Here is an 18,883-nt window from a genome sequence, read left to right as displayed (position 1 = left end):
TTTTGTATTTGCCTAATAAGTATATTTGGGTCTATTTGGTATGAGATTTTTTTTCCTTTTTGCATGCATATGTGCTTATATAGATTAGGAGCTTATATGTATGTATACTCAATTTTCAATGTATATTTATAAGGTTTTTGAGAAGGGAAATTGGCCCCTTCTACCCAAAAATAGATAAATAGAAAATCAACTACTACATGTAATCCAAGATTGATCATAAAATTAGCAATATTTATGATTTGCTCTTAAGTCCCACAAAAAAGTGTTCATTGCATCCATGGCAATTGCAACCTCCCCACCCACTACATGTTGCCCATCTAAGATAGTTGCATAATAACAATAATGATAATAGTAGCTTCATTATTCCATCAATTTTCGATCTTATATTCTTGTCACTTCATTGTCCCATATGCTTCAACTTGCTTCTTGATGGAAATTGTGTTAAACATAAACTTCATCATCCCATCTAGTCCAATTTGTGGATACATACTCTACATCACAATATCTGATGTAAGCAAACACACGGTATGATCTCAATGCCTAGGAATGGTAAGAGAGAGATTGTGATGGAAATCTAAATTTGTGGACAATCTTTAGAGGAAACCATTGAAACCACACTTCACAAGGTGCATGAGAGAGAGAGAGAGAGAGAGAAGCCAAATGTGGATATATTTTGTAGATCACTAACAAACATAAAATAGATGAAGAACCATATCACAAAAGCAAAGCTTATGTTCAAGTGTATACGGCATAATGGTTTGCAATCAAGGCATGTGTTTTCTTTCCAACTATCTTGAGACAAAAAACACCTAAGCAAAGACAAAGACTCATGCACACAAACAAATTTTTCTCATAAGGCTCATGCATCTCATCATAATCTACATGTTAGCAAGGGATTCTAACTATGTGAATACTCATAACCATTCCTAAATACTTGAGTCACATAGAGAAATCCTCAACGAGCACTCTCAATCCAAAAATTCTTAAAGTCAAGAGGCTCTCTCTCTCTCTCTCTCTCTCTCTCTCTCTCTCTCTCTCTCGTATGCAATGTGCATTAAGCAGTAATAAATCAATATAACAATATAACATAATGTAAAATATATTAACATTTTCAAGTGCATTGATACAAAATTGGATAATTATAATCAAGATTGTAATGAAATTGAATCAAGACCGCTACACAAATAAGGCGAATCAACATGTTGATCCTTTTTGAGTCATTTGAAAGTTATTAGATGTCCTTGCGCCCTCTCCTTGGCACACCTTCATCAATGGCTGCTTGCGTTGTTGCCTCAACAACCAGCTATGGCTGCTTTCAAACCGAGCTTGAGCATCTCTTCTCTAGAGCTCTCTTGTTGCAGCGAGCAGGGCAGCACAGGAGGGTGCAATGCATTTAACTGGGAGTAAATGCCACAAAGGTCTCAAATTGATCTTGGGAAGGGGCATCTGCAACTGCCTTCTCAGTGAAACCGGGTGAGAGAGAAACGACACCTACAAAAGCTGATTTGATGAATGTAGGGAAGAGGCTCGCACTAAGCATCCCATGGACGGCGCAGCCATTGGGGCCAGCAGATTGAGCCGGTGCAGGTTGGCTGTGGATAGGGTTAGTGTCTCCGAGCAGGTGTGCGTAGACAGCAACGTCCTTTTTAGTGAACTTGTGCTCCATTTTTTGAGACCAATCCCTCTTTGACATATGGGGATGAGGAGTACGGCCGCAACCATTGCTATTGCGATCGCCTCAGATAAGGATTGCCTTCAATTCCGACGATCCATGGTGTCTTCAAAGGCTCGCTTCTGATTCTGATAGTCGAATGATGAATTATTCTGGTCGAAGTGCTCGTAGTCCACATCGATGCTGTCAAGGCCGTGAGTGAGTACCAACGTTATTAGGGATGACATGGCCTTGGACAACAATGAGTTGAGCGAAGCAGCCTGGAAATGCATTGGGTTGCGCTGGACAGTGTCCCTATCCAGGCTCAGCATCATTGATGAACAGGCTGCCCTTCCTCCCTTCCCTCACCACCACCTCCTCAAGGACGATCACACGCTTTCTCCGAGGCGAGCTAAATCGAGGACAGCCGACGAGGTTCCAGCGCATGCAGTTGAATGCAGCTTCCTAAAGTCCTGGGATCTTTTGCTCTGAGAGAGAGAGAGTGACGCACACACACCCCTGGTATGCCATGGTAGAGAGAGAGAGGGAGTGCACCTGTGGTTGTCAAAGAAGCCATGGGGGGGGGGGGGGAGTAGACAGCGTGTGAATTCAATACGCCGATGCGAGTAATACAGAAGCAATCTCGTCCATGTTAAAGTGCAAGCATTTTCCGGATTTCCTTTTAGAAATTTTGGAAGGTTCAGGAGCATTGAACAGTTGCCATGTAGATCACAGACACACAAGCGCTCTGCGCTAGAATCCACGCAAAGTGCGGGTCTTTAAGGCACCTGTAAATCGATGGGCTCTCTCTCTCTCCCTCTAAAACACCTACTTCAGGATGTCCTCCATCTCCAAGCAGTCCCGTGCCCTCACCTCATCTCCTCACTCTTAGATGGCATCAAACAGCAAGATCATAGAGCTAGTGCCCCTTAAGGCTCCCTTTCATGCACACATGTATGAACACACCCAACAGCAACTGTCAAAATAAGTAGAGCCATGGCATACGCATCACATGCACAGTAGTGATACTTCAACATGTATGCTTTGTCTAACTAAGGCAAAAGCTACAAGTGTAAGTACAACATACAAAAAGCCTGACATCAATTGAATAAATCTCCTAAAGGCCATAACCATTGAAGGTATTGCACTACATCAGATTAAGGAGAAGATTGGGTGCCAAAACACTAATTTATCAACAAAGATGCCAATACCATCCGATAGAGATACAAATTGAAAGGAACCTCATTAGCCTCATGGCACACTTCATGAAGTCTTCCATCATCAGCTCTGCTAGCCAAAGTTGTGTCAGCACTTCTTAGGGTCTTCGAGCTTTTAGTGTTTTTACCAGTTTTTAACAGCTTTATAGAGCAGAGTATAGTAACCATTTTAAGCATTGGTCAACATTGTTAGATGCATCCATATTTATAGCATGATGCAAGAGAAGACCAACCTCCAATATCTTTAATTGGCAGAAGCATCATATCATCATTCAACCTTGGATTATTCTTTGTCCACACTCTTCTTAGATCTCAATTTAAGGGGTGTTCTTATGTCTCTTGGCGATTCATTGGTGCGAGAAAGTAAGCCTAAATCAATATTCATGTTTACAAAAAAGGGTCAAATTTTTACCCAAATAAATTAAGCACAAGGAACTAAACATGAATCCTCATCAACCTTGCCATTGCTCATAAATCTCAGAGCAAAGAGTGCCATCTCCCCATACATCACACCCAGCACTCGTAGTGGAGACTGAACACACCATGTTTTTATTATGTAGGCCAATTTCTAAATTTTATGAGCATTGAATTATGCCACCTCTCTACCATACATCACACCTGACACTCATAGTTGGGCATAGCCCCACCATCTTTTCATTCAAGCAACCCAATTTTTAAGCATGCTATATTGTACGAGTGTGTGACATAAGGACCACCAACACATCATATTAGGTATAGCTCCTCGAGCACTACCACAACAAAAGAGCAACTGATGTTAGTGGACAGCCCCTTCAGAAAAATTTTGCCTCGAATTGCTTCTCATAACCAAACTTGGCATCCTCCATTGAGTCTAAGTTCCCTTGCATGTAGAAATTGCCGCCAATTAGACAACTACTCACCAAGCATGACATATACTCAATGATTCTTTGAGACAACATTTTCACTCAACAATTTCTAGCCAATTGTATAAGACTGCAAGTCACCTTGTGTCAAGGAACATCGCTTGATCAATCTATTTGTTCATATGATTAGTGCATAAAGTTTCTTTCAAGGAATAGGAAATGATTATACAGCCTTATAACACGACCTCTTCAACTTGCAACCTCCAAGGATGATAGAAGCATGTGTACTTATGCTTAACATATGATTTCTCAAGCATCCAAAAGGCGAGTTCAGGATTTCTGAATGAGAAAACAATACTCGAGGTGCAGAACCTAACCTAGAGTTGTTAATACATATCATGCCATTTATATGTACAGCAACAAATAATCTTCAATTCAGAGTCCAAAATAACAATCTGAGTTTCTCTTCAAGACAATCCATACATAAGCACATGAACTTGACCCAATATCACTATAATCTGACACAGTAGATGATATTGAGTTCATTTTAAAGATTATTCAGATTTGCTTGAACCAAATGTATGTCATCTTACACTTGGCCCAAGTCGCCTTTGGCCTTACATCTCTATCATCCTACAAAGTAGGGGGCATTACTTAAGTTTTAGAAGAAATTTGGTCTATCATTCTTGTCACTCTTTTAACTTGGCTTTAGTTATCATTATTAGCTTGACCCAAGTAGTCTTCAATCCAACATCTCTAAAGTAGGGAACACTCATCAAGTTATTCGTTGCATTTGCTTGAACTCAAAGCTTAAACATGACAACTTTGCATAGCAATTCATGATGAAACAAATATTTACACGATGAAAAGGCATAACTGAGTGTGCATAGATGTCATATGCATGATGCCTCTTTAGCAATATGGCTACAACTAGGATGGTGGTAACAACCATAGGTTCCTCACCTTCTTTATGTAAGTTGTCAACATGATTTTCTTTTCTTGCAATACAATATATATTTTGTTAAAATATTTTCTTTTGTATGATAACCAGCCTAAAAAAAGTTAGTACTGTTATAATGAACATAGAAATTTTTATCTGCATTTTACAGATAGCCCAAAAAGATATGGCTGATACTCCTCAGATGTTCAATTCGAATTTTATTGAGAGTTCACTAAGTTTTCTTGATTTTATTTGGACATAAAAGGCATCATTCATAATAGGAAAAGGACCCTATCTCTCACCAAAACCCAAAAATTTGCCACAAAAATGTACCAAGGACATCAAACAGCCGAAGACTCCTTACATCACAAGTATATGGGAGTGGCATATGACAATATATCCTATGCTTCAAAAAAACCTAAAAATTTGCCACGAAAATGTACCAATGACATCAAAGGCATTGAAGAGTCCAACACTTTTTATATCATGAGTACATGGGAGTGGCATATGACAATATATCCTCTGTTTCACACCTTTATGAAGATACGCACAACTTTGGTATCAAAAAATGCCAAAGCAATATGAAAGCGACATGCCTTTTTGGATTCCATCCATGGCTTCAAAACATTAATTTTAGGTATACTATCTAACTACCTGTATCAAAGTAAACCGGGGCATATAAAAACTCCTTGTCTCCATGTGGGCCATTCAATTGCGCTAGATGATTGCATATCAATCTTACACGTTGTCTTTCTCTCATCCATTTCAAGACGAGCTTCATATGTCGTTTACTTTGAAACTTTGGTGGCTGCAACAAAGAAGTACATCAACAGGGCCATAAGTTTGGATGTGTATTACAAGATTTGGCTGAAATTATGTCAGATCCATTTGCATAGCAGCCATGCCTTCTATACGGTTAAACATAACTAAAATGCCTTACTCAAATAGACTAATTAACATCCTTAAAGATTATCCATAGTGTTCTAAGTTGTTCAATTTCCAAGACCTCTTCCATAGGAGAGATGCACTTGCAAGTTAACCATGGACACACAGAATTACCCTGCACATTCAAAAACTAATGGTTTAATTAAGCTTCGTTGACAAACTTTATCCTTCCGCAACATCCTTGTTCTTCGAAGGAAAGGCTGCATATGTGTAGTCCCATTGTCGTCCTTTCAATTAGTAGGCCTCACAAAACTTGCTACAGGAAATTTTCCATCTCCATGATAGAATTGCTCCACCCAATTGCCAGTCAGCCTATTGCTTGCATGTCAGCCCAGTGCCATAGCTAAAGCTAACATAACCTATAGCAACTGCCACAGAAGTAGCACTCCTGAAACACTTGGAATTGTAAAATTTGTGAAACACTTCCCACGCTGCTAATGGGACAAAATTCTGGAAAACCACTGAAGAAGTGACTATTGAGTGGATGAGATGTTGATTGATAAATTGATGCAATGTGAAGCAGGGGTAGATACAATATGGGAGGCATGCCAATGTTGAAGACAAAGAAGATGAGCCAAAACCTGAATGTACCAACTGGGGAAAGCAACTTATGGTGCCAAGGACTTGATTCTCAGAAGTGGGTGTGCCAATGGAAGCATAAGAGTCTGCTGTAATAGACTACACAACACAAGAGAAGAGAGAGACTGCAAAGAAAAGACAAACATTGCAAAAGAACTCTGAAGAAGAATGCTTGGGAAATGGAATCCATATAACAAGACGTGAGACAATACAGAGACAACAGTGAGTCACCTGGCTGAGTAGGTATTGGCACTAGTATTCGCTCCCTCTCACCAAAAGGACCTGCAAGTGATGAAGTATGCTGAAGATGTGTCTGAGGAGCGAGCCTTGACTATAAATAGCCCAACTTCATGAAAAAGCCGGCCAGCAGCTGAGGCCTCAAAACAACAAGGTCAGCCAGCCAATAAATGACCAGGCGGCCACAATCCAGCCCAAATAAACCAAGCAACTACATCATGACTGAAAAAGAGATGCCCAACCCACTGAATACAACTCAAACTCGCACATGAACTACCTAATCTCCTAATATCCTCTCAAATTGTGGGTAATCTGGTACAATAAAATAGACAACAATTGTCATGAGGACATGTATTTTTGAAACCTCACTTAACATGTGGATTAATTTTTAATCACATGGTTAAGTAAATGTTGCACATGTGAGGTGTAACTAGGGTTAGAGTAAATTTACGATTCTGAGACCCAAGGAAATCACGAGATGTCAAAGGAAAAAGTTTCTATAAGTTATGCCGCATAGGTACTTGGTGGTATCTAGTGCAAGTTGTTGGCCCAGGTCATTCATTTGGCCATAAGTGTCAGTTGGTGACACTAGAGAAGTGGCGTTTAATGGTATCTAACACCAATCTAATGGTCAAAGATGGCACAAAGACATTTGCGAATGGAAGTTTCCTAACAATTTAATTATTGGTAGTCATTATTTTTTAGGGCACCAAAATAATTATTAGATTAATTTTTAATATTTAAAGACTAAAAAGTAATATTTAATTATGGGTAATGCTGGAAAAACCATTTGGAAAGGCTACCACTTATCAAAACTGCCCATGCAAGACTGAAAAACGTCTTTAGAGTCTAGAGAGAGGCATTTTGGTGTATTCAGTATACAAGAGAGGGAGATGTTATTGGTCCGATCTGCAACCATTCGAGGACCTTCTGAGGCAGCCAGGGGCAAGAGAAGAGCAATCAACAGCAGATGACAACATCTATAGGCTTTTGAGACAGGACAGCAGCAGTAAATGACTGATTTTCTTCAATTATTTACATCTACAAGCTGTTGAGACAAGGGCAACAGCAATAAATGACAGATTTTCTTTAGTTCTTCGCGAAGAAAGTCTAAATTTTCTTTCTCCTTAGCATTCTCTCTCATCTCTCAGCCTTGCTCCATTACAGCATTGAGATCACCAAAGGCTGAGAAATTTCAGATTTCTCTACTGTGAATCCTAATCTGCAGGCATAAATTAGGGTTTAGCAGCAGCCACGAGAAACATACAAAAAATTGAAAGCTCCAAGACTTATATTCAATGGGGCTAAAGTTGTTTTTAGTCAAACTCAAGTGGAGGAACCAGCAAATCAATGAATTTGGGGCATTTTCCATCTCCATCAAAGTGATGAAGGCCAATTGACTACCCGAATCAAGGGACAAATCGAATTAAAGACTTACTGGTCATTTTGAACAGCAAGGGGAGTTGGAATATCGAAAGGGATTGGGAGAATCCCATTGTACATCAACTTCTTCTTCAATTAAGTTAAATAAATACCGAAAGAGACACCAGTTTTGGGGACACCAAGGTATCCATTGTCCAAGACTGTAAGTTAATTTGCATTTCTCAATTTTGTAATAAATGTTACTGCTATAACTAAGTTGTAATTAGGGAATTACCACCCATCCACGAAAGGAAGGTTGGTTTCAACGATAATGACTTATCATAGTACAAACAACAATGACCATCAAAATAAACCATGGTCAAAGTGTCCCCTTGTGAGAGCTTGGGCTAGGAGCAAATCCCACTCTCTACTGTCAAAAAATAGCCCATCATGAACTTGGACGTAGATCCCAGCTCCAAGATTTCAAAACCAACCAAATTTCTATGGATGTAGAAGGGAAGCTTTAAGCCCCTCTCTAGGTCCTTCGCACTTATATATAAAGTATAGATGAGGCTCAACTATCCCACCTCCACCACCCTCTCATGCTCCCTCTCTAGCATCGGGAAGTCATAAAGATGATTGCATCACCAATTCTAGAGAGCAGTAGAGAAAGGGGTTGCTATGCTCTTCCCCTTCTCTGCAAAAGATAAACCCTTCCATACCTTCACCTTCGCCTTTGCCGAAGGACCCAAATCAGAGTCAAAGGAGGATGAGCATGACAACTCATCAGAAGTGTCCACGTCTTGCTTCTTCTTCTTCTCCTTCTTCCGTGATGCCACTAGTTCCTTGCAAGCCTTGCAAAGAGGCCCTTCATATCATATTGATAACACTAGGCCTTCATCTTCTTCTTCTTGTTACCTCTCTTTGAAGTTACAAAAGCCTCCTCATAGCCACCATGATGGAAGCCTTTCTTGTAATCTCAAAGACACCTCATGCTCAAGTAGCATGGAGGACATGTATGTAAAGCTAATTGATATCAATGACATCTAGGCCCATAGAACATTAGCTAGTCCATCAAACTCTGGCGGAAGCTTATAGAGTACAATCCCCACAAGATGAGCCATTGAAAGGGCATGAAGCTAATCCTACACCCGTATAACACGGAGTAGAAAAGACTAAATAGTTTTCTTTGGCTCGAGCTTCATTTGTTGCAGCTAACTATAGACGATCGCAACTCACATGGTCAATGGAACCTCGTACAGCATCTGTAACTTCTTCCACACTTTTCAATTTGTCCTGCAAGAGATAACCACTACAAGGATCTCTTTAAGGATGCACTGAAGCGGCATAGAATCAACACAAGTATCATCTCTATCCCAAGTAAGAACCACTTCCTCAAAAGTTGTTGCAGTCCCAATCATCTAGACGAGGATCTGGAATCCAAGGATGTACAATAGCACTTGAAACCAGGTATCATAGGCACTCGTGCACAAACCAAGCTTTCATGAGAGCACTCCAAGTGAGATAATTAGGACCATGAAGCTTATCATCAATGGAACAAGGGGGTGCCATTGGAGATGAAGAAAAGAAGAGATGTAGAGAGCGAGTACATCCAAAACACAGCACAAATTACACTTGGCAAGAGCTCACCATGTGACACAATGGAGATGATAGCTCATCACAAAACGATTGTTGTAAAGAGGTAAAAGTAGGTTAGACAAGGGAAAATCATGCAAAATCAGCCAAATAAGGACCAAATACAGTAAAATCAGCCTGAAAATATTATCGCCCGCCTAGCAGATGATGCAAAATCTGAAAATGCAGATGTTGGGAATCAAAACACAGGCAGTTAATGCTTTAAATGCAGTCAACACAACCTGGGAACTAGTCACCATAGCAAAACACAAGATTTGAGGCAATGAACATGCCGAATACAACAGACAAGGGACATATAAGCCGCAAATAGTTCACAACAGTCCAAGAAGATCAACCACAACAGTAAGTAGAAAACAGCACCACAAGACCTACCACAAACATCTAATACCATGTCAAAAGTGGGTGCAGCGATGGAAGCATAAGAATCTGTTGCAATCATTTGCACAACACAAGAGAGAAGAGAGAGATTGCAAAGAAAAGATCAACACTGCAAAAGAACTCAAAAGAAGAATGCTTGGGAAATGGAATCCATATACCAAAACATGAGATTATACAAACATAACAAAGTCACCGGCTGAGTAGGCACTAGTTCCCTCTCTGCAGCAAGACCTGCAAGTAATGGAGTATGCTGAAGATGTGTCCGAGGAGGAGAAAGCCTTGGCTATAAATAGCCCAACATCGTAGAAAAGTCAGCCAACAGCTGAGACCTCAAAATAACCACATTGTCAGGCCAATAAATGACCAATCGGCCCCAAATAAACCAGGTGACTGCATCCCAACTGGAAAAGAAGTGCCCATCCCATTGAATACAACTTGTACTCACACATGAACTACCTAATTTGCTAACACCGATGTAGAAGTTGATAAAATAGAAACACCTCAATTGGAAGAGTTGTGTCAAAGAAGCATCCGTTGTGGTAGCATCAAGGTATGCCTAAAGCTTAGCCTCAAGGGGAAGCAACCATGCTAGTATTCAAGACCAGCATGTAACTCATAGAAGTGGGAAATCTGAGGAAACGAGCTCGAAACGCGTTTCTCCTAGCAAAACGTTTCCCCTTTGGAAGCCATGTGGCATTCCCCAAAGGGAAAACATTTCGGACTGACTCGTTTTGCAACATAGCCAAACTGTTTTTTATTAAAAGTTTAAAGGTCTTGTTTATGTGATGTTTTCCATTTTTTGCCATTCTAAATATGCTTGTTGTTTATGTTTCATCTAAATGTTTATTTTAAATGTTTCGTTTTAGTGTCTCTCGACTCACCTAAACGTTTTTTTACAGTAAACATTTTTTATGTTTTGTTTTTAATAGGGAAACATTTTTAATGTTTCGTTTCAAATAATGTTGTGTTTAAACTTTCCACGGGACTTTGTGGGGTGCATGGCATGACCCAACTCCACACGGAGAGATCAAATTCAAAGATGTCTACAACTCGATTAGTCACTTCTTTTTTGCATTATGCACTTTTTAGAATTGTTCCTTCTTTGCAATTAGCATATGAATTATGTTTCAAAATCCTTGTATTTGAGCTTATGCCTTTGTAGAACTCTTTCAAAACTTGGAAATTAGAAAGCCTTGATTTTGAGTATGAAGCTCGTAATCTATGCTATAACTTCTAAGCACCTGGGGCTCTAAGATTGTTCTCGATGATGATGATAATGATGATGGTGATGATGATGATGATGTGTTTCTATTTCCCCTCCTCGAAAATTGCCGTTTCCATTTCCATTTCCCCGTTTCCCTTGACTATGATGTAACTACTAGAAGAGGGACCAGAATATGCACACTAGCATATTGAGATACTTTGGTGCTAATCTGAAAATGCAAAGCTAAGCTAAGAGAGAATGTGCAACGAAAGATAAAAGAAAAGAAGAAGTTCTAAAGGTACTTAGCCTAAGGACAATTAGCCTATGGGCTCAACTTGATTCATTAGTGGTCAAATCATTTCCACTCTCTCCGTGTCCATCTCCTAGTTGTGAGTGTCTCAATCTGAGTCAAACGAGGACATTTGGAGCTCTGTTGTTGTTCATGCCCATCATTCCTTTGCTTGTTTGGACAGTGTCCATCCCCACCACATTAGATGAAGACACATCATTTCGATGGGCATCCTGTTGCACCCTCATTAGGCATCCAGATCTGCATTTCAGTGGTCCAGCTGAAGCCCAAGGGGATCATGACTCGTGATAATGGGTGACAATGCACAAACCAGAGATGCATTGTGAGTCTCTTTAAGGGTGACCAAATGGCCCTCGGGATTAAACTCCATCTCAAGTGGTCTGCAAGACTAATCAAGCATGCCTTAAAGTCATGAAAGCCAATGACTAAGAGAGTGTCCATAAGCCACATTACTAGTGGGTCACCATTGGGTCATATGGGTACTAAGAAGAATAGAAAGAATGGAGCAACTATGAACAGAAAACCCTCTAGGCTCGACTACCTAAGAGTATGCTCAAGGTTTGATGGGCATGGCGAGGAGACTTAGGAGAATCACCCTAAGTGTCAAAATGACACGACACCGATCATCCACATGGCTCAAGCATTGGTAGTGAGTGCAAGACCTATAGTTTTTTGGAATGAGCTAGTGAGCTGATCTATAATTTTTGGTTGTGACTAGTCATCAAAGAAAGGGAGTCACACTTTCTAGGACTTGCCTTCTATCCTTCAGATTTCTCATCACCCCCAATTCCCTCTCAAAGGAGCCTACTATAAAGATAACAGCAAAGAAGAGGTCTTATTGTGGACTTGGTCATGTAGGCGAGCATAATATGTTAGCTAACATTCCAACTCATAGAAGGCCAACATTGTGAGGAATAGATTGGGAGAGGGGGAATAGAATAGGACCTAAAGAAGAGGATGCAAGTGTACGATCTGAATCAAAGTTGCTAAAAGCACAAAGAAGAGAACATAAGGGTAAGAGTGATGAGGAGGGACGGATGGGACTTGAGAATGAGTAACAACAAAAACATGTTCATGTAAAATAGAGGGTAGAGTTAAAGGTGTACCTGTTTTTTTCCTACATCTAAAACTTCCTCAGTTTGTGTTTACACCAGTCTAGGTCTACAATCAATTCCTGCATAACAAAAGGAGCAGCAAAGGGCTGGTTCTAGTTGAGGTCAAAACATAGAATCGCCAATCATCTCAAAAGAGACTTGTCCCCCCTAGTTGAGAGGTGGCCAATCTCACCAAAAGCTGAATGCTGCGAATGATACACACCTCCCTCCAATGTGCCACTGACAAGTCAAACAATGGTAGCCTATGCCGAAATAGAGACAAATACGTTAAGGATAGTAGTTGGGCCACCTCCTTTGCATGTATTCAATGTATTTCAAATCTATCATCCACCTAAACTCTAGATATGTCTTAGGAGGAGGAGAAGAAGGTTTCTTCTCCATGATAAGAGAATATGACCACCTCAAAGGCCTCCAAAGAAAGAGAGGCTTGAGTTGACACTCTCTGCTCCCAAGCTGAAGGGCAGCTAAGTCATCATGAGTTGGATGTGTGCCACCCATGCAAACCTAGTTATCATGATAGTTGCACACCATACTCTTTAGAAGAACACTGTGTAAGGATACACTAGGCTTTGCAGAGAACCACTGAGAGTGTACGAAGTTCGAACACGACTAACACAATGAATTCAGATGAGAATGCAAATGAAGATAATGATGATGAATGAATGCTGAATGAATAATGAAAGAGTGAGAAAGAAATACAACTATGGGCTGAAGAAGTAGAGGCTGTCCAACAGGCTACAACCACTCTCTCTTATTGAAATAGACTGAGGGGAGTGTCAAACAGTGTCAACCTTGAAGAATAGATCCTAGGTGTAGCAAACCACCAATATCGATGCAAAAATCTAATGCAAACTACCATGGCAGCTGTTAGCTTGCCTATTTTAGTCTCTCAGTCTGTCACCTCCTGGTTTTGAGCTCCATTAAAGTTTGACAGAGACATAGGAGCTCTGGCTGTGTTCTTCTTAGGTTTAAAAGGCAGTTTTGAGTTTGTGCAGCCTTTGCACATTAGTTTCTAGCCCCTGCCATCTTCCGACTGCTCCACAAGTGCCACATCAGCATGATCGCTACCACATCAGCATTTTCTGACTGTTCAGCTACTGCCAACTGCATTTAATGCAGGTCAGCCAGATTTTTTAGGCCTCCAAACAGCTGGTGGGCCCAGTTCTCATGGTTTTCAGCTATTTATAGCTGAGTTAGTGGCTGGGCAGATCACTTCTTCATTTGCTTTCCAGGTGCTCTATCAGGTGGCTGCAGTCTCCTCGGTCTCCGGCATGGACAGCAAGCTGCATACTCTCTATCTCCATCACTGTCAATGGTGTTGTCATCATTTCAGCCTAATTTGGTGCCTTCACTGATGCCTTGGGCTGCATGCAGGGAATGATCAGTCCAATCCTTTGTATGCAGCATTCTTCTTCAATCAATGCAGATTTCTTTCCTTCATCTCTTGCTATCTTTCTCTCTGTGTTCGTGGTTCTCTTCCGTTGCGCACTCTCACATGGTATCATAGCCCAAGTGAGTACACAGAGTTACCCCATCGAGGGGTAAACCCCCCCCCTCCCCCTCCCCGGGGGGCTGGAAACACAGATTTTCTCCCATCTGCTCCTTGCTGAAAACGCAAATTTTCTGCGTTCTACTGATCCATTCAACAAAAGCAAGACATCTACAACCTTTTGTTTGCAAGGTGTAGCTGATTTCCACCATTCAGGACCATCTACAACAAACCGCAATTTTTGTGGGTGTTTGCAAGTGTTGAAGACATCTTATCACCCGTTCAATGGATTTTATGACTCCGACAAGGAAATTTCTCATCACTCCTCTAACAAGTGGCGTGATCATCGTGAAGAATGGAGGTCTTTGAGCTTTCTTGTGCAGTCTCACCATTTGGATCACCATTCCCCTTCTCCTCCTCCCTCTCTCCATGTTTTCCATAGAACCTATTCTACTGGCTTTGAATTGCCTCACATGGCACCACTAGTTCAAATGCATGTTCTCCCTTCGTTATCCAAAGAGGACCAGCTAGATGGTTCCAACCATTCGCTTTGGCCCTATAAGGTGGAATGCATACTTGACACCTTCGATTTTTGGGAGCTTGTTACCCTACCTATTCCCCATCCCATGTAGGATCTCCATGTGGGTACAACAATGGATCATGCAGCACTTTGTGATCGGCTCGACTCTAGAGCCCAATCCTTCCTTTTCATAAGCTTATAGGATTCTATCCTAGTGCGTGTTTGTAGGTTGAAGATACCACGGGAAATTTGGTCAAAACTTGCAACTTTGTATCATAAAAATATGTTTGGCCACCGGATTTCTCTTGAGAAGAAACTTTGGATACTCACTGTTGACAACTCCCCTTCCATTAAGGATCACATCAACAAATTAGAGGATATGAGGAATGAGTCTGCATCCCTCAGGAGGTCTATCTCTTCAAAGGACATGGCAATGATTATTTTGACTCAATTGTCATTTCCGAAGTTCAATGTGTTCTACACCAACCTTCTAACATGAAGAACTTGAGAGACTCATCTTTGAGAGGAGCTTGCCCCACTAGTCTTGGAGCATGATGAGTGGCTCAAAAAGGTTGGTGCCAGTGGATCCAACTCCATGAAGGCTTTCACAACAAGTTCCGAAGAAGGGAAGTACAAGGCGAAGCCAAAGGCAAAGAAACAAAAGGACAAGAAGGAGGACACACCCCAAGTGCCCACATTGGGAGAAGGGTACTCATCCGAAGGAGAAGTGTTGGCAAAAATACCCTCGTTTGAAGCCCAAGGAGGGGTCTAAGGATTCAAAAGCCATCCCATCCTACCACTGAGTCCATCTTCATACACTTGTTCGAGGAGGATACCACTCTTGCTTCTTCTAAGGAGGAGAAGCCTTGGCTCATGGACAATGGGGATTCTTGTTAGGTTTGGAACTCGCGTGTGACCAACAAGCTATGGTGGATGGAACTCCATGGGGGAGCGAGAGAGAGAGAGAGAGAGAGAGAGAGAGAACTCTTGCAAGTATCACACAAACTGAAAGATAGATTGATAATGATAGATGAGATATGTGTAATGATAGTAGAAGTGATAGGACTTGAATATATAGGCTGAGGTATCCACCCATACCTTTGATCATTATTTAATGCTAAGTGGTGCAAAAGATGTTCACACCTAAATATGCACTTTTACACACAATAATGTGTTTTCACACACAAGGAAAATAAAGCTTACAAACCCCCCTTCGAGTCATGGATGACTGAACCCGTAACACAAAACATATGAAAGAGAAAAGGAAGGGTCTTACCTCGAATAGGTAGTGTCCAATCCCATACAATGATTCTAGAACAAAAGATACATAAGTAAGAGAGATACAACACAAGGTAGGTCATTCCATGGTCTATCAACAAGCTCAAGGACCCAATGCAAGACATGGTTCAAAGGGGCGTGTACAATGGCTCAAAGGCTAATCAAAAGCCAACATGGCTCACAAGCACTGGCCACATGACAAAGGTCAAATACGTAAGTATAGCTTTCGGGCCCAACTCAAAGGTCACACGTGAGGTGGTTACAATTCCCCTTTAAAATATAGCTCATTTGTGAATCGAAAGAAAATAAAATAAAAAGAAATACAACTCATTTTGGATTAAAATCCGGACAGAGGACCCTACACAAGTATTTAATAAGTGATAGAAAGGTCTTAGCACATGCGTTAGCATGGCCAGTGTCTAATTCCAACCACATTTTATATTTTACTTTTTTAAGTTTATGTTTTTTTTTTTTACTTTTTAAAAATTTTATCATGATAAAAATCCCCCCTTGATGTTGATTTCAAAGATATCATGATCAATGTCCATCACTTGCGACAACGTTGCTAGACATTGGATGCTTGGCGGGTTCATTTTTTGACCGATGTTGAAGGCGCGAGCACTCAGGCAGTCCTCAACGTGTCGTCGAAGGCCCCAATTTGATGCAAATAGGCGCGAATGTAAAAAGCCCCAAAGTTCGCAAAAGAAATTTTAAGAATTAGGGCTTAGACTGAAAAAGCCCCAAATTTTATTCATGAAATTTGAAGAATTTTCAATCATAGTTGAAAACCCCCAAAATTTTTTGTGAAGAAATTTGAGAAATTTCAATAGAATTTGAAATGTCCCAATTTGCAAATGAACTATCCCATTAAAAATTAAGCCTTTATGATTAAAAGTTGAGGAGAAAAGACTGATCAAACTACCGAATAATGATGTGTCTGGTCAATGAACTGGAGGCGACATGCACGTGGCTAAGAAACAACTCCACGCACGCAATTGGAAAGGGTGCAATGGAGATGTGACTACTGGTACCGGTCGATGTTGACATGGTCGTCAAGACAGAGTGAGGATCTGAGTTGTGGGACATAACACATGGCAGGGATGGTGCAGTCAGAGGAATGTGATAGGCAGAGATGGGCAGGATAGGCTAATCAAGACAGAGGTGACATTGGTGGACATCCGAGCTAGCACGACAGACATGCTATAGATGATGCAGGCAGATCTGTTTACAAGCACACATTAGGAGTTGAGGCAAACCGTCCTCCTAGTCTTCTTATTCTTCTAATACCGGAATTACCAGGCAGCAGATTGAGCACGCATGGTGGCAAGATGCCGCCTCAAGCAGCAGTTAGCACGCACATGGGCTGAGCTACCAAGGCAGCTTAGGTGGCAACATAGGAGACTGCTCGGATACCACTACTAGGTATGGAGCTCACATGTAACCAGCAAGCTGTGGCATATGGAGCTCCATGGAGGGGTGAGAGAGAGAGAGAGAGAGAGAGAGAGAGAGAGAGAGAGAGAACTCTTGCCACACAAACTGAAAGATAGATTGATAACGATAGATGAGATATGTGTGATTAAGGTATAAGTGATAGGGGCTAAATATATAGGCTGAGGCATCCACCTATACATTTGACCCTTATTTAATACTAAGTGGTATAAAAGGTGTTCACACCTAAATACACACTTTTACGCACAAATGCATGTTCACATATAATGATAAATAAAGCTAACACTTCTTCCCATATGACTTTCCACCAGGATTGGCTTCAAGACATGCATTCCAAAGGGAGATCCACCACCATTGGTAACAGCTCTTCCGTACCCATTTGTGGAGTAGGGACCCTTCCCCTATTGCCAAATTGGCAGCACTCTTCCGCCAAAGTTCTCTGTGTCCCAAATTTGCACTTTAACCTATTGTATGTTCATGGTCTTATGAAACCGGTCTATGACTCACATAAAGCAGTAGTTCCTTCAGAGACCACTCCCTCGCTCAACACCAAATTGGCCCTGAAGACCGGCCCCCCTCTCGGTATTTCTTTATCAATTAAAAGATGGAAAATTACAAAAATGATAATGGTTCAAAATACATAACCTGTGAACAATTGGTTTTCATCTCTTCTTAGTAAATCCTAGCGGCATAAGAACAGTGAATTCAAGGATCTACAAACTGTTATTCTGCACACGAATCATTGAGTTTTAGTCACATGCTGAACAGTAAGAATAGTGAATTCTGCACATGCTGGACAGTAAGAACAGTGTGCTCGACAGTAAAAACAGTGAATTCAGGGATCTGCGGATTGTAATTCTGCACACGAATCATTGAGTTTTGGTCACATACTGAACAGTAAGAACAGTGAATTTTGCACATGCTAGACAGTAAGAACAGTGTGCTGGACAATAAGAACAGTGAATTCAGGGATCTACAGACTGACCCCCAAAACTCTCTTGGAATAAGCCAAGATCTTTGCATGGCCAGAAGAGGCAGCCATTGGGACAAATTGGACTAATGGTTTGTCTGAGCCTTAGGACCGATTCCATATTGAATGGGCACTGAAGAATAGAATGCCCGTGGTTTGGGACTGTGTGCTTAGCCACTAGAGATGGTGCAGAACAATGAGCCTGGCCAAGACAGAAGATGCACATGTGAGAATGCTCACGGAATAAAAGTCACTGTAACTAAGCCACATTACACTTTTTGATGTGGTCACAACGATAAAAGTTGCTTAGAACAACTTAAGGAATGCAGGGGTCACCATCCGTAAAATTTAGGGAGTTACTATTTTTGGACCCCAAAATCTGCTCACGTCATTATCTTCGTTTTTGCACAAGGATTAATTCTCTGGTCTGTGCTGAGGTCAAATTTTGCACTGATCATGGAGAATTTTAGACTAGAAGGTTTAAACGTGAAAATTGTTACATATATGCCATGTGGCACAAATTCCCAAAAGAGAGAGAGAGAGCATTAAAAAAAACGTAATAGGCATAAGGGACAGATGGGAGAATGAAGTTTTGAGGAGCTGAGGACAGATTGCTGCAAGAAAATCAGTCATGGAGAGTACTTCTACGTCTTTGACTCAAGTACGGAGGTAGAGCTTGCTCCCTCTGATCAACTCTCTCTCTATTCTCAGAGAAAATGCTTCGCATGAATGGCTGATTCC

General features: G+C 41.0%; 1 protein-coding gene across 2 annotated transcripts in view; it reads right to left on the bottom strand.

Annotated features, from left to right (window-relative positions):
- Nucleotides 1-1,528: 1,528 nt before the first annotated feature.
- Nucleotides 1,529-18,883, bottom strand: part of LOC148009527 (uncharacterized) — a 52,477-nt gene continuing 35,122 nt past the window's right edge. The window contains exons 2-3 of one of the 2 annotated variants that reach the window (XM_087673242.1): nt 6,406-6,456; nt 5,322-5,458 (exon numbers count right to left, since the gene is read on the bottom strand). In XM_087673242.1, the coding sequence (XP_087529368.1) occupies nt 6,427-6,456 (30 nt within the window). In that variant the 3' untranslated portion in view covers nt 5,322-5,458; nt 6,406-6,426. Of the gene's footprint in view, nt 5,459-6,405; nt 6,457-18,883 lie in introns of both variants that reach the window. The other variant, XM_087673241.1, reaches the window with a different exon arrangement.

This window comes from Lygodium microphyllum, chromosome 30 (genome assembly GCF_053477565.2).
Source record: "Lygodium microphyllum isolate KBCC chromosome 30, Lygodium_microphyllum_v1.1.10, whole genome shotgun sequence".
Classification (NCBI taxonomy): Eukaryota; Viridiplantae; Streptophyta; class Polypodiopsida; order Schizaeales; family Lygodiaceae; genus Lygodium; species Lygodium microphyllum.
Note: the sequence above shows the minus strand (reverse complement) of the source record. Positions and strands in the feature narration are given on the sequence as shown.